The following is a 16788-nucleotide window of genomic DNA, read 5'->3' on the forward strand; positions in this document are numbered from 1 at the left end:
AAAACTTGTCAGCTTTAAGAGTTCTTGTGTTTCTTCTTTATTGCCGTCTTGAAGAAATTCCCAGAGCTTTGGCTTTACACAGGTAGTCCATATGAAGCTTTTTGAGACGTTTCTGGATTGACTTTAGTTTTGTTTGTAGAAAGAAACTGTGATTAATTTCTTTGCTATAAATAACACAATTTAAGATGGAAACTTGGGGCCATAAATAAATGGACCTGGGGCCGCAATTGGCCCCCGGGCCATACTTTGGACATCCCTGCTCTAGGGAGTTCAATGTAAAAAAAAAAGTGCCCTCTGGTTGCCCTTATGGTAAATTATGGTACATTATGTTAATTTTGTAATATAATCAATAATATAGTAATTAATAAATAGTCTTGTGTTTTTCCTTTTTTCATAATTAAATTTCCCCCACAATTTGTCACATAGATATTCACCAGTATGCAGGGAATTAAGTGTAAGATGCTAAAATGTTTCTGGGGTAGAACCCCCATACCACCCTTTTGTTCCCGCTCCAACAATTCATTTAAATTCACCCTAAACCAGGGGTGTCAAACTACTTTCCGTTCAAGGGCCACATACAGCCCGAGTTGATCTCAAGCAGGCTGGACCAGTAAAATCATAAATTAATCTATAAATAACGACAACTCAAAAATGTTCCCTTTGCTTTAGCGCAAAAAAGTACAAGTACATTCTAAAAATGTTCACATTTAATGAACTGTCTTTTTAAAAAACAGCTGTTGTATTTTTTTGCCATGATGAGTCTCATAGTGGGCCGTGTATGATATTCTTTAAGCTCTGAAACCTGCTGTGAACACACCAAGCACAGGTTTCCCAGTCACCTGACACAGTGCTAGTGTTAGTAGTGACGGAGCGCACCTATGACGGACCCACATGTATGGTAAGCACATGTACTCCTTTCAAAAATAATGGATCCACTGCTTCTACATATAGGTAAACTTTAGTGTTTATTGGATTTTGAAGAGCTCTAAAAAGTCTATAAAATTCAACCAGATTATGCAAACTGCAAATATTATTTTTACCCCTCGTAGAAAAAAAGTCCTGGAGCACTGTTCAGGTGCACTCCGTCAGCCGTTTGATTGTAGCGCCCCGTAGAGGACAAATTTGAAATAGCAGTTGCTATTATTGAAAAATTGAAGTAAATGTCTTCTCTGAAAATTTTCACTTGGCAAAGTCATCCTGCGGGACGGATTGGAACCTCTGCCGCGCCCGCGGGCCGTATGTTTGACAACCCTGCCCTAAACTGTGAGTACAGGAGTTTGAGAGGAGGTGCCCTTTTTTGTTTTTGCCCCTGCCCCTCAAACAGCCTGAGTATGCCACTGGTGTGAACTAGCTAAGAAAAATGAACAGCTCACAATCACAGTTAAGTTTTGCCAGGTTTGTGTACACATTAATGCTTCGTAATAAGTAATCAGCCTTTCTGTGAGAAGCTTAAAATGATTAACTATAATCCCTTACATAGCTTATGTAATTTCACACAGCAATTGGTTTTTGACTTACATGTAATTATCCCTTTGATTGACAGCTGACATTTTCTTTTTTCAAAAAGTATTTAGCATATCGTCAGCTTGAAAAACAAGTCTTTTTAATGTGATATTTTAAGTTAAAAATCTTTATTGCAGGTTGAATACAGAGCAGATAGAAATCTTCAACAGAATCATGTTCAGAAAAGAAAAACATGTTCACATTGATACATAATCTAAACATTCTTGCTATCTTTGTTTCACACATATTCAAGGCACTTCTTTTTAAGACTATATAGTATGTCAGAAAGCAGCATTAAGAACCCGAAAATTGCTCCCAGAGAAGAAATCAAACCATCAAAAGCTTGAAAGTAGAATTTAAATAGATTTTGTATGGATACAGTGGATTGTTAGATCGTTCTTTGCAGTGGAAGAGTTATAACACAGGCTGAAACATGTGCGGTATTGTGAGTAACATTAGATTCATGTCATTATATAGGAGGGAAAGGAACTTTAAAGAAAACTTGTCTCCTACTTAGCCTATTTATGCACATAATCTAGTCCAACCAAGCAGATCACCGGGGAAATATTACAGATAAATACACAGGTTGCATTGATCCCATAAAGATATAATTGTGCCTTGTTTTGACAGAGCTCAAAGCTGCAAGTGTTTCCAATTCCATTAATGGGATTTAGTAGTTCATAACTTTCCAGTCGAGCATTTAAACTTAGCAAAACACACACCCGATCCATTTTTAATCTGCACTGGAACTCTAACTGTAAACAGACTGAACATAATCTGTATGTTTGGAATGTGTTTCTTAGAGTTTTGGTCCATTTTCCACGACATATATTCTGCCTCCCAGTCCAATGTGCAGCGAGACAAATGTTCAACATGTAGAAAATGCACTCAGCAAAGCAAACTGTAAAAAACACATTCACTCGACGCTCTGAAATTCACAAACTTTACACGGAGGGCTGAGAACTGAGGTGTCTGAGCAAAACAATGGAACCAAAATTCAGTTACAATTGAAAAACAGAGCAACCAATCCATTGTATGTTTGTAAAAAATCTCTACACAGCCCCCAAAAACCCCAATGGAAGACGGTGAATGTTTCAACAGGTCTGCCTCAGTCCGAGTCTTCATCGTCCAAATACTCTTCAGCGTTGCTCTGTGTGCGGGTGATGTCTGAAACACAAGACACGACCAGTTAACAGCAGGAAATTTGTAACATTACACTGCTTCTATATACCCCATAAACATACATGTGTACCGTAAAATGTTTATTCACTGATATCCTGATCCATCATCTACATCTTACTGGGTGTAATAAGCACATTATTTCTCAAGGACAAGAAGTTATAGAAATAAAGTCAATAGCAAGCAGTCTGAGCTCAATTGCATTCTCCTTTCCAATAAAGACTGATGTTCCTCCTGTCCGTCAAATTTGGACGTACCCCAAAGAGACATCAAAACAGATTTAATACACCAACTCCATTTAATGCCACTTGCAGAAGAAACTTCTGTGGTAAGCATCGCCTGTCATTAGTATTAGCTCTTTATTCTCAGCAAGGACATTGTGACAAGGGAGGAGAAACAGAAGAGGATATTGACAGAGAAGAGAAAAAGAGTGACCAAACAAGAGGCCAGAAAAGAGTCAATCCTGGACTGGCTATTAGTCATGTAAGAGGAAATTGCACCCTGAAACTGCCTCGTCAATCATGATAGCAATTACTGTATGATTTTGCTTTCATCTATATTTTTTAGGTCTGGCAGATAAAGACCTTCCACATCAATAGGGAGTTGTAAAGGGGAGATTTTTGGGAGGCGTTGGTTCAGAAAATAAGCAGCGGAGAGTATAACACTACTGTACTCTGGTCTTGTTTAAAGCCTGTCTCATTAACAGTTTCAGTTCAGTGATGACTCTTGTTCTGATCTCAAGGTGGACTCTTCATTTCCATCCACTGACAGTGAATTCCAGTTAAGAGGCACGTATCATTTTGTTCCCAGTATGAGTGTGTAGCATGTCCTCCTGATCAGGTGAGTGCTCCATGACTGCCCCCTAGTGTCCACTGTACTTACTGCCTCCCTGCTTCTTCCTAATAAATGAAGCACACATGGGGTTGGTGGCCATCTCAACCGCAAGCTTGTTCTCGTTGTTCCTGATGTCTATCCTTGGATCTGCAACAAACACACTCACATTTAAAGACTAGAGCAGAAAACACTAGATAAACAAAATATACAAATACTAGATACAAATGCGTACATTTGGAACTCTGGACTGGTCATTATTTTGTGCATCTGGAAATGCTAATTCTCAAACTCCTTTTGGAGCTCCACCTGTGTTTCCCATATCAATAAAAATCAAGTTCAAGATGTGGCTTGGTACTCACCCTTGGTCAGCAACATTTGCACAATGTCAGAGTAACCTTTCCAGGCAGCAGCATGCAAAGCAGTGTCTCCAAGTTTATTCTGAAACACAAAACTCCACTTATCACACATGCTGGAAATGTTAGCATTGACAGTACTTATCAAAGATGGATGATCTAACTACAATTTCATGTGACAGTTGGCAAAACATGTTGATTTGACTCACAGCTGGAAAAATGGGAATCATTGGCATTATACACAAGCTATGAAATTGGAACAGAGCTGCAAATTGAGCTGTCAAAAGAGTTATGTTAACCATAACAAGCATTTACTCTGCTGATGTTTTGTTTTAAGTTTGTTCACATTGTCACAAAGGCACATCCGCTCGAAAACACATGCGATTGTGTGACAGGGTTTCAGACTGGGAGAGCCACAGCACAGGATTCACATTGACTTAAACTCTCATTAAATCATTGTGTGAGCCTTAAAGGGCAGCATTATGCATCTGCATTGGATGTCATCCATATGTAATCAGCATGACCATGGTGTTGTTATATCAAGGAGTGATCAAAGGTGAAATGTCTGTCATAATGAGGCTGGATGGTGAGTTTTCTAGTGGTTAACAAATCCTGTTCTCTTGCAATAACAGATATTTGACCCGGAAGTGTTCTTTCATGTCTTTCAAGTTTTCGAAAATCTCACCTGTTGGTTGAGCTCAACACTAGGCTGGCTTAGCAACACCTCCACCACATCTGGTACAGAAACAACAAAGAGAAAGCAGAATTACAGATTGAGATGTGATTTTTATCCTCAGATCAAATAACAGCAAAATATGAACAATGGAGGAAAACAGAAACACAGAAACACTGTCACAGACCAAGTTCCTGTTTTTGCATTGTACACATGTCAAAGCAGTGTGTCAAAGATTTATGTAATTACATTCAGAATCTGGCTCCACAAAGTTCCGCTGAACTTCACACAATTTGTCGGCTTGCCAAAAGTAGCGGACACTTTTGTCCTCTTAGTCTATACAATTTTTGTATCCAAAATAATCCTAACATGTATTTACATTTTTTTGATACCTTTATGTCCTCCATGACATGCCCAGTAGAGGGCAGTGTTTCCAGCCTTATCCAGCCCGTTAATTCCCACTTTGTTCTCCACACATTCCCTCAGCCAGCTCAGATTTCCTGTTCAGGTACACAAAAATGTGCACATATGCACAAAGCACACACAAAGTAAAATGAAGAGGCTAAAAAAGTTGTGATGCAAACTGTGTTGAGAGCTTTTTGGCAGAAACAGAAATGACATTATCGAGGTTGAGGCTGCTTTTGTTTCCAGAGGGACAGACTTGTGTCAATGGTAGTGAATCATTGCTGTTGCATAAAAAACAGACATGATATAAAAGTAGACAAAGAGAAAAGTTGCCTCACCTCGTTTGGCTGCTTCGTGCATTGGATTATCAATAGATTCTGCATTCTCAGCCACTGGAGCAAAACAGAAAAAAAACATTAATGCATTATCAAAGATTTATACATTTGTATTTAGTAGTATTTTGGCCATAAAAAATACAAAATGTTGGTCCGTCATTATTTTCTTTTTTTATTCAAATTCAAATTCAAAATTTGCTTTATTGGCATGAACAAAGAGATGTTATTGCCAAAGCACATAAATTCATACATATTCACAACACACTACACTCACCATATGTACATTAATCACACATCATATTCATTACATATTATATTCATCCCATACATAAACCATATATTACATATATTACATATATTACATATTCTATGTAGGCAGACACATATTTAGCAGCCAGATGAGCTGCTGACCCTTCCCCCAGGAGAACTGACAGTTTCTCTTCTGGGGTTAATGTTGGGAAGTTTGGTACCATTGTATAATTTCCCTGTAGTGGGAATCTCTTAGTAAAGAGAACTTGCTGCAGTGGAGGAGGAAGTGCATCTCTGTCTCTATGTCCCCTGTAGAGCAGTGAGCACATAGACGCTCCTCTCTGGGAAGTCATGTCTGCCTGTATCTCCCTGTCTCTATAGCTAGCTGGTGGTCACTCAGCCTGTATTTGGTCAGGATGCGTCTTTGTTTTGTATCTCTGACACTGTACAGATATTCAGATAATTTATAATCATGGTTTAGGGTCAAATAACAATTCATTCTACTTTGGGTCTTTGTTCGGTTTCTCCAGTGTTCTAAATACAGATCTTTGGAGTGCTTCATGATGAGTTTAATTTGGTTGTGTTTTCGATCAGTGCTGATTGGAGTCTGGCTGATTAGCTTCCTCACCAGCTGACTAAGGGGATAGTTTTCAGGGTTCAGCTCTTGGGTTTTTAGTGCTTTATTTTGAAGTGAGTCTTTTGGGCTTAAATTTAGATATGTCCAAAATTTGATTGCCCATTTCTGAATGTTTAACAGTAATGGGAAACGTCCCAGTTCTGCGCGGCAGGCGTTATTTGGAGTTTTTCTTTGAACATGTAGGATTCTTCTACAGAATTCAGTATGGAGAGCTTCTATTGGGTGTTTGTCCCATGAGCCATGCTCCAGTCTACTGGGGGGGGGGGGGGGGGGGGGGGCAGATCTCATTTCCATATAGAGCTATAGGTACAATTACACTATCCAATATTTTTGTCCAGATTCTAATTGGAATGTTAATCTTGAATAATTTGGTTTTTAATGCATTGATTGCCCTTCATGCGTTTTCTTTAAGTGCATTTATTGCCATGTTAAAATTCCCTAATGCAGATTTGTTCAGACCAAGGTAAGTATAATTCTTTGTGTGTTTAATTTGAGTGTTTTTCAGAGTAAAAATATACTTATTTTCAAGACATCTGGGCTTTTTTTTGAAAGATCATTATTTGTGTCTTCTTAAAATTGACCTCCAATGCCCAGTTCTGGCAGTATTGTTCCAGGATGGTCAGGTTCTGTTGGAGACCATCTCTGGTTGGAGACAACAAAATAAGGTCATCTGCATAAAGCAGGTATCTAACTTCTGTGTCTAAGAGTGTGAGGCCCGGAGCTGCTGAACCATCCAGCTGCTCTGCAAGTTCATTTATATACAGATTGAATAATGTCGGACTTAAGCAGCATCCTTGCTTCACATAGCGCCCTTGAGTGAAATATTCTGTTCTTTGATTGTTGATTTTCACGGCACATTGGTTGTGCTCATACATATATTTAATAAGATCATAAACCTTACCACCTATTCCACTTAGAAGGATTTTGAAGAAAAGTCCTTCATGCCAAATGGAATCGAAGGCTTTTTTAAAGTCAATGAAGCAAGCAAATATTTTCCCGCCCTTTTTTTGGTGGACATGTTGGTCAATTAAAGTGTGTAAGGTGTATATATGATCAGATGTTCGGTGATTTGGGAGAAAGCCAATTTGACATTTACTGAGAATATTTTCTTCTTCAACAAAAGCTTGTATCCTGGAGTTTAGGATAGTACAGAATATTTTTCCCAGGTTGCTGTTGACACAGATCCCTCTGTAGTTATTGGGGTCTGTTTTGTTACCATCTTTATAGATCGGGTGATCAGCCCCTGGTTCCAGACATCAGGAAAGCAGCCTGCAGTCAGCACCATGTTGAACAGTTTAACAATTGCAGTTTGAAATTCAGGAGTACTGTTCTTCAGCATCTCATTCTTGATGCTATCTGTGCCATGAGCCTTTTTGGATTGAAGAGTTTTCAGTTTGTCTGTTAACTCTTTCTGTGTAATTGGGTAATCTAATGGGTTTTGGTTATCTTGATGGCTGAGTCAAGTTTGTCAAATTTTGTTTTAATTTCAGTTTGATTAATGTTTAGATCTTCAGGTGGGATACTTTTATAGAGGTCGTGAAAATGTTTTCCCCTGATATCTCCATCTTGTATTGCTAATTGTTGAGGCTTTGTGGTCTCTAAACTGTTCAACATGTCCCAGAACTGACCCTGGTCTACTGCATTTTCAATCTCCCCCAGTGTTTTGTTGGTATAGTGGGATTTCTTTTGTCTGATGGTCTGTTTGTACTGTTTCAGGTGTTCAGAGTATTCATGTAATAGTGTTGGGTCATGTTGGTTTCTGTGTTTCTGGTTTGATAGCTGTCTTAAGTGTTTTCTCATTTCTTTACATTCCTTATCAAACCATTGTTTTTCAGAGGGTTTTTGATTACAGTGCTGATGGTGGGGGTTCTTACTTTTTTTAAGCTTTGCATCTAATGCAGCTTTTTGGAAGATATCGTTAATTACTTCCGTGGCTTTGTTTACACATTCAGAGTTACTATGGTAGTGTGAACAGTTGAATGTGTTTATTGCATGTCTTATTTCAATTGAATTAAAAGCTTGTTCAAATTGTTCAGCACTGTTTGGAGCCCATCTGTATGATTGGTTCAGATTGTACAGCTTACTGGGTTGTTCCTTAATACTATATCTTGTGTGTTTTTTCATATTAATCTGGCTGTGATCTGAAAGGGGGGTTTGTGTTTGAACAGTGAATGCACTGAATGAGGAGGGATCCATGTCTGAGATGACATAGTCAACAACACTTGTCCCAAGAGCTGAACTATAAGTAAAACGTCCCAAACTGTCTCCTCTGATCCTACCATTTAACATATACAGGCCGGAGGCCCTTCAGAGGTTCATTAACTCTTTCCCATTTCTGTTCATGGTTTTGTCAGGGTTGTTCCTCATTGCTGTAGGTGTGGGGGTCAAAGGGGACTCTTTGAATATATATTTATCTCCTGTGTGGTCTATACAGTCGGGATCTGTACCTGTTCGGGCATTAAAGTCTCCACACAGGAGTATTTTTCCTTGGGCTTGAAGGTGGCATATCTCTGTGTGTAGGGAGCTGAGGAACTCTTCTTCGTGGTATGGTGACTCTGATGTGTTTGGTAATATTAACTTTGAGCCAAATTATTATTCCTCCTGAGTCTCTACCACGGTGTACTGCTTTCATCTTAACTGAAGGCACTATGATTTCATCGTAGCCTTATTTATTCTCTCTCACCATAGTTACTTGGAATGAGTCCCGTCTTTCCTCTGCATGTCCCCTTCCACCAGTTTGAGTCACTCTGGGGATAAAAGTAACAGAAATATTTGTTTTTAAATCCAACACCACATCGGCAAGTCATGACAGTTCAAACAATAATGAATGTGAGGCAATACCAGGGAAAGGGAAGTGCAAACGAAAGGGAGAAAGACTGTGAGAAGCAAAATTTGAAGCTAAGAAGGCGAATGAGATTTCAAAAAAAGAGGAAGAAGAAGAAGAGCAGATTTAGATTTAGATGAGTGGGACTTTAGATGTGTTCTTTACTTACTGTGTCAGAGATGTACAAGAAGTCTCCTTCTTCAAAGTACAGCTCATCTGGCTAAAAGTAAAAACAGGAAAATCCTTTTCTTCATTGTGAACTCAAAGCTGAACTTTGTGTCATATTTTTAAACACTCCCTTTACCATGGGTCTTCCCTATTTTCTCACACTCACCACCTACTGAAACTACTGCTTCACTGTAATGTGATTCAACCTCTAACTGTTGATTCAGGACATAAAAGATGGTTTGGTGAATATATTTAGTAAAGAAAATGTAATTGACCACAGAAAATGAACTCCAACGATCCTGATTATCCTTTTAAGACTTGAGTCATTCACTGGCTCTAGTTCTTTAAAACACTCAAATTACCAAGGCAGTCATTTTGACTGCTTTCAAAATTTGCAACTTTGTTTAAAGAAAACCTATGTTCCAATAGGACCCTGACTTTTCCTTAATGTTTGTATATTTTATATACTTCACTCAAAACCTATGCTCAAAACCCAACAGAGGCAAAAATGACAACTAGAAGGAGAATGACAGTTATCCATTACTGTCATGTCCATGTCTGATGACAGGACACTCATCATGCAACTTCAGTGAAGTTCTGCTGATGGGTAATCAAGCTTCTGTTTTATGGGGAAACAACTATTTGTTGCCTTGCCATGGCAACATTGTTCAACAAACTGTTAACTTCATTGTTAAGGTCTTTTGATAACAGCAGCCTATTCTCAAGGCAGGAGAAATTAGTTTTTATTTCACAAAGAAAATTGATTCAGTTCGAGTTTGCAAGTGTAATTTCAGAGAAGTTCTGATGGTGTCAATTACATAAATAAAATACTCATTCACTATAGTTTTCATTTTGAGTCCTGATGTGTTTTTTTACCTATTCCATCAATTTATTCTTAGATCTTTTTATTGATTGTCCAAATTATATGCAAATAATGTCTGAGCAGTCAAAATGACTGCTATGGTCATTCTAGTAGTTGCAGAATTCTGGTAGACCGAGTGTTAAACTCATAGACTAGGTATTTCCCTTTTTTCCCCCAAGATACAGGACACAGTAACGCTACGGTATGGGTTGATACATTTTGTTGGTCATCTTTTGGACATGGCAGAGTACAAGGGTGGCTGAGACAGTGATCAGCATTAACATCTTCTAAGCTGAAAAGTAATCTTATGACAATTGTCATTTTTAAAGTTGTCTTTTCTGCAGTAACTACTCCAATCTCTAATATAATCATAATCATAATCATAATCATAATAACACATTACTTAAATGATTTAAGTACAGTTATTCAGTAATAACAAAGCAATCCTTCACCAAGATATATTTTATATATCTCAGCTTATGTCGTACATTAATCATGAAAATCTCATTCCCAATCTGTTTGCATATGGTTTACTTTGTAAATCAAATTCCCAATCTGCAGTATTTTTATACCAGGCCTAACAAGTATAATTTGACTGCTAATCTGGATAGAGATTAAATAAATACATTTAACCAAGGAACCTTATCATTATCTAAAAGTTTGATTTTACAGTTTTTAAATCACTCACTAAATAGAGTCTACATCTCAAACGCCACTTTTTTATTTCACCATTTAAGTCCTTTCACGTATTGTTCATTTAGTCCACAGCAACTCATTAAATTGTCTTCAAATCAACTTTTACAAATGTAAAGCTCATACCGTTCTGGGGTCGAAGGTGAACAGGGCTCTGAACACTTTGACTTGGCCTAGTGGAGAGAAAAAAAAACACAAATAGCATGGTGGATGACATATTTAACATATGAAGCTCATTCCTGTGAGCATAAGAGTGGTGAACAGAGTATACTGAAGAGACGGCGCAGTGAAACCACACATGCTGCCACGTCACAGCTCTGTCGAATACCAGGCTTATTTTAACTTAATGATGTTAAAATATAACGATGTTTCAATTTCATTTAGCAGATGCTTTTTCAAAAGAGATGTATATCTGAGGGTGAGTACAACGCAAGAAAGGATCTAGACGGGAGGGTTACAACATGAGTTAGTGCCACAAACTGCTACAAGTTCCACTGGACACAGGTGCTGCCATTCACAGGGTGTACAGTATATGTAATGAGGCTTTGCGTGAGTGCAAAATTTAGCTTAAAGGTGCTAAATTACACTCACACGAGAACAGAGAACAATGAGAAAAGCAGAACATCATTTCACTCAAGCTTTTAGCAGGTCCGTCTAAACCAGGCATGTCCAAAGTACGGCCCGGGGGGCCAATCGCGGCCCAAGGTCCATTTATTTATGGCCCCAAGCTTCCATCTTAAATTGTGTTATTTATAGCACAGAAATTAATCACATTCTGAATCATCTGTACATTTGCAGTTTCTTTCAAGTGCACAAACAAAACTAAAGTCAATCCAGAAACGTCTCAAAAAGCTTCATATGGACTACCAGGCTAAAGCCAAAGCTCTGGATATTCTGCAAGAATATAATTAGGAGGAAACACAAACACATGAAAGCTGACAGGTTTTCAAATTAATGTTTTTATCATGATGTGAAAATGTTCTTGATGAACACTAAAAGGTCAGAAGGCACAAAAGAGGACACAAGACAAGATCAAAATTATGAAATTGTACAGAAAAAGCAAAATTGGTGAATAAAAATAGTTCAGAACGCAGGACAAGAATTATTTTGTTCTAAAAATGTTGTCTGCTGGTCAGAAAAGTCTTAAAAACAACATGAAAAAGAAGTGTGATGAAATCCAGATCGTGATCCTGCCATAGAAAAATAATGATACAAAATTTACCCACATTGCCTGACCCGAATGAAAAACCTCTTCCTCCAAAAGAAGATAAAGTTTGCTAATGTTTATGTGGCTTGTGGAGAACTGAGGACTACCTAGTTACTGATTTATTGAGAAAAAATCTAAATAATTGTTATTAAAGAGATTTCGTATATAACTTTTATGATTACGAAGTCTCAGTAGAAGCCACTGGCCCTGAGGTATTCTGACAACATCCAAATGTGGCCCTCTTTGAAAAAAGTTTGGACACCACTGGTCTAAACAATGCGAGCTGCACTTGTTCAAGCTGAAATCTAAAACTCCTTATGTCCGCTCTTGAGCACCAGTGTTCACTAAACCAACAAGAATACACATTTTTTACACACAGCACAAAGACTTGATCACATAGCCTCTCCTTGTGTGAGCAGGCCTGAACTGGCTGCCCTCGGGGCCTGACATGGCTCACTGTAGAGTCTGGCGTTAGCTCTGCTGCTGGAATGCTACCAGAGTGGTTGTAGCCTTAGCTGTCAGCTGAACTCGTTCATGGAGACCAACAAAGATGCTTAAAGAAACAGTGGCATATTTCACACTTTATGCTCTTAGAAATGTTTCTGTAAACTACTGATTTCTGGGACTTGGAAGAGATACTATTACATACACACTAAGTTTAATACACAGTGCTGGTTACAGTGAAGTTAGATTTCCGAATACCACACTTCAGCACCACCGCAAAGGTTATTCTACTGCTTTGCATCACAGTTAAACATCACACAGCAGCAATTCACTTGACTTCCTGTCCAAAATATGAGTCCTGTATTACACGCCTTTATTTGAAATGTCAATATGTTTTCAAATATCACACTCACATGCATTCACATGTGCACAGTCTTCTTTCTGTTGGTTTTATTCGCCAAGTAGCTTCGAGGTTTTGTTAGTTAAGTTGTTTTAATCTGATCTCAAAAGTGGATTTGTAAGGCCCTCAAATGCTAATTGGTGGTAATGGTTCTTGTGATATCTAATATTTTAACTCAAACAGGATTTACAGTTTTATTTATTTCTAGCTTTTGCCCTACCTTTAAATTGTTTAATTAAAACAGCATCACACAGATAAAGAGTACTGTTACTTTAAGGCTACAGATCTGGAGAATGGATTAGATCTTTCTTTGCAACCATGTTAATCAGAATTTCCCTCTTAAACAATCAACTGACAAAGTCTCAACACTGAATCTGTTATATTCACAACAACCTCATTATTACCACAAATGAGAATTTGCAGTTACTGCATCGGACAAGTCTGAATTCAGAAAAATGTATCAGACAAATTATTTATGTAAACAGCATGTGTTAATTTGACCTATTGCATGGATGCACAGGCCACCCAGGGCGTCAGACAGACATGGACAATGAATTTCCGCTAGTGATGTGTCGTTCGGCAGCGACTTGACTCTATGAGCCGGCTCCTGTTTGAGAGCTGATTTCCTCATTCCCCCTTTCTGTTGTTATATAATACACGACAGAATAGAGGAATGATCTTCCCCTTTTACCATTCAGCCACAGGCATAAGTTCAATACAAATGAGGACTGGTGCTTGAAGGTAGAATATTAATGTTTTTGTATCAAACATAATGTAAAATAGTGGTTTCCTGGGAATGATACTGTATCATTATTACAATGAATAATTGAAGTAAAATACATGCACACAGCAGGGTTGCTACACACTTTTTGAAATTGAATTTAAGACATTTGAAGACCCAAAAAAGGAAATAATTAATACAATGTCTGTGCAGCAGACAAAATGGCACTGACCCAGGTGTGACATATTTAATACAAATTTATCCTAAGTTTAAAATATTTTTTGCACAGCTTGCAAGGCGCTTCATAATGTTTCCCATAAGCTAAACAAATACAATCAGTGCATGTAGAACTAGTGATTAAATCTAGTGTTTTTTGAAAATCAAAACAGTATCCAAGATAACATTCAGCTAGCCTACTAAAGTGTTTTAATGTTCGCCTTTAATGCTTGTAATATGTTTCATGCATTTGAACATATATGGCTTGGTGAGGGTCCTCTCTGTCTGCTGATTTGTCTTTTATTTTCTTAGGCTAACTCCCTAAACACTGGATGGTTTCAAACGTTTCAAACCTCCCTCTGCTGTTACTCAGGGTTTCTACTTAGCTCACACTGTCCCACTGTGTCAGAATGAGAGGGGGCTGCCGAGCTGCTGCACAAGCCCCGCTCTGTTCAACACCGCAAACATGTCTTGTCTGCAAGCCCGGTCATGTCGCTTACAAAACACAAAAGATCAGTGAGGACTAGTTCACATTCTCTGTGCATGTTAAAGCCTCAGGAACAAACTAGGATATTATTGAGGCTGAGTAAGTCCAAAATGAAGACACATTTGTCCTCAGTGTGAAGAAAATCATTGTCAGTGAGTTTCGTTTGCTTGTGGGTTTTTGATGATTTCCAGCTGTGTTATTTTATTGCAAAACAACTCCTCCAGCTCTGCATGTCTGATCTTGGAGGCTACTCGATTCCCCATTCCTGCTAGCAGCCCAACCCAGAGACCTCACCATATAAACCTCCAAAAATATGACACCAGGAGTCTATAATCCAGAATATATGATGTTTCAAACCAAAGAATGCACATCCCTGTTGAGCAAAGTGATCCCCTGTTAAAGGGAAAAATGTTTGACTCACAAGCCTGGTCCTGTTAAATGTGAATACACTGCTCATCTTGTATGTGGCCATTACAAGAGAATTTGTCACAGTAAGTTGCGTGTTCAAGATCTCTTGAAGAACGTGCTGTAAAAATAGTTTTGGAAAGAAATTCAAAACACGAATATTTATAGACCAGCAGTCTTTAGGGCTGTCAAAATTCATTCAAAACGACTTTGAAAGAACCAAAAACCATCCGACATAGAGGGATGAGTATGTAAATCCAGCAAAAACACAACTACTATACTCCACTCCTATCCAGGTCCAGATCCTAGTGAACCTGCAGTCTACATGCAACTAAATTCTGTTGTAACAGTGAGGCCTGTCTTTCTCATGAAGGTGCACCTCCTCCATGTGTACTACTAAATAAATAAATAAATAAAGGTGCATGTTGACTATGTAAGTCTCTGACTGTGACCAACCAGGCCAACCTGCCATCTGTGGAGAAACACGATCTCACCTGTCGTCATAACCAGGCCACGTATCATGGAGCTGACTCATGAATAAGCATGAATGAAAATGATGCATTCATTACCCTGTTTATATGTGCTCCACTGTTTTCACATGGACACAGCTGGTGGGTAAAACATTACACACAGGTGTAAATTTTCTATTATACCTCTACTGACAATTAAGGATTCAGATTTCATCTCATAACACATGGGTTCATTTAATCTGGGTTCATACACTTGAGCAAGTTTATTAGGGCAGCTTATATGGACTATAGACTAAAGACTATATATAGACTAAAATAGAAAAAAATAATATATTATATTAAACAAAAGTACTGTCTGTATTTACAGCTCAAACTAGAGACAAATTAATGATAATTCTCAAGTAATTCGATTTTTTTTTAAAAAGCTTTCTCTAATTTTGCAAATCCTTAGGAGAAAGAAATTACAGCCATAGTTTCAGACCCCAATTTTGGTTGTGTGTTTGTTTGTATTTTGCAAATTGACTACATAAGAAAGCATTTACTTAGTTACGTTTTTTAAAAATATGTGTTTACTCTGACAACACCTGAACAATTTCTGGTAGAATTTCCTTTTTGTGCAAGTAAATGTTTGATATTTATTTTCATATCTATGTACAGGTTTGCTTGTTCATTCATTCATTTAATTTCATTTTTAGAACAAAAGCAAAATGTGCTATATGTAAATCCAAACCCTTTTCTTTTTTTTTTAGTTATCAGACTTATTTCCATATCTCTGGGATAAAGTTACCAAAATAGAAAGTCAGGCCGAGCAGCAAAATGTGCTATATGTAAATCCAAACCCTTTTCTTTTTTTTTTTTAGTTATCAGACTCATTTCCATATCTCTGGGATAAAGTTACCAAAATAGAAAGTCAGGCCGAGCTTGCAGGGAGTCAGTCTGATGTCACTGGACATGTAGACCCCTCATCACCTCTTAACCTACGACCTACAGCCGCTGAATGACAGCAGTCTCTGTGCATGACTGATGGGAATAGGGAAGTCACAGAGGCCTGCTACTGAGAGCTGGATCCTCCTGTCAATCAACCCTGAAGGCACTAACCAACCCCACTGTTCCAACCAGTAATGACGAGTACAGTTAAAAATCAGAGTTTATGTACTGTCTTCTTAACTGCTCATGACACCTTTTACACACAAACGACTGAAAAAGCGCTTTCACTGACTTTATAAGCAGAGCACACCGCTCGTCCATTAATGTAAGGCTTACAACGCCATCAAGGTGTGCTGTCCCCGCAGGAGACTCAGCTGTTTAGGCTGAATTTAAACATCAAATCTGTGCAAATGAAGTCTTACCTGGTTTGGCTGGCTTGGGAGGAGGCTTCGACATTTTCAAGGCACAGAGTTAATACAAAACGAAGCGCGCTGAAAGTTATTTCAGTCAGAAAACGTCGCAAGACAGAAGAGCACTTTACTATTTCTGACAATGAGGAAGTGCAGCAGCACTACAAGCTACGCGGAAAAGTTGTGCTGCGCATGCGCAAAGAAAAACATTTTATGAAGTAGGCGATACATAGATAGATAAATACATAGATACATAGATAAATACATAGATAGATAGATAAATACATAGATACATAGATAAATACACAGATAGATAGATAGATAGATAGATAGATAGATAGATAGATAGATAGATAGATACATAGATTGATAGATAGATAGATATA

At 38.1% G+C, this 16788-nt stretch overlaps 1 protein-coding gene across 1 annotated transcript; it reads right to left on the minus strand.

The window, feature by feature from the left end:
- Positions 1–1612: 1612 nt before the first annotated feature.
- On the minus strand, positions 1613–16592 carry ostf1 (osteoclast stimulating factor 1). Its single transcript, XM_034693073.1, has 10 exons — positions 16415–16592; positions 10842–10888; positions 9162–9212; positions 8852–8915; positions 5286–5339; positions 4935–5042; positions 4555–4604; positions 3876–3954; positions 3565–3663; positions 1613–2670 (listed from the first exon to the last, which is right to left on the minus strand). Exons 1-10 carry the CDS (start codon positions 16446–16448, stop codon positions 2612–2614), a joined length of 645 nt encoding a protein of 214 aa, XP_034548964.1. The 5' UTR covers positions 16449–16592; the 3' UTR covers positions 1613–2611.
- Between the last annotated feature and the right edge of the window lie 196 nt (positions 16593–16788).

Source organism: Notolabrus celidotus, chromosome 9 (genome assembly GCF_009762535.1).
Source record: "Notolabrus celidotus isolate fNotCel1 chromosome 9, fNotCel1.pri, whole genome shotgun sequence".
NCBI classification, from domain to species: domain Eukaryota; kingdom Metazoa; phylum Chordata; class Actinopteri; order Labriformes; family Labridae; genus Notolabrus; species Notolabrus celidotus.

Coding starts and splice junctions, on each gene's coding strand:
- ostf1 (XM_034693073.1), bottom strand. CDS start 16,448: ATGTCGAAGCCTCCTCCCAAGCCAGCCAAACCAG. Junction 5,340..8,851: donor ACTCATTCCAAGTAACTATG/GTGAGAGAGAAT, acceptor GTTTTGCTCCAG/TGGCTGAGAATGCAGAATCT. Junction 2,671..3,564: donor TAGGAAGAAGCAGGGAGGCA/GTAAGTACAGTG, acceptor CTTGTGTTTCAG/ACATCACCCGCACACAGAGC.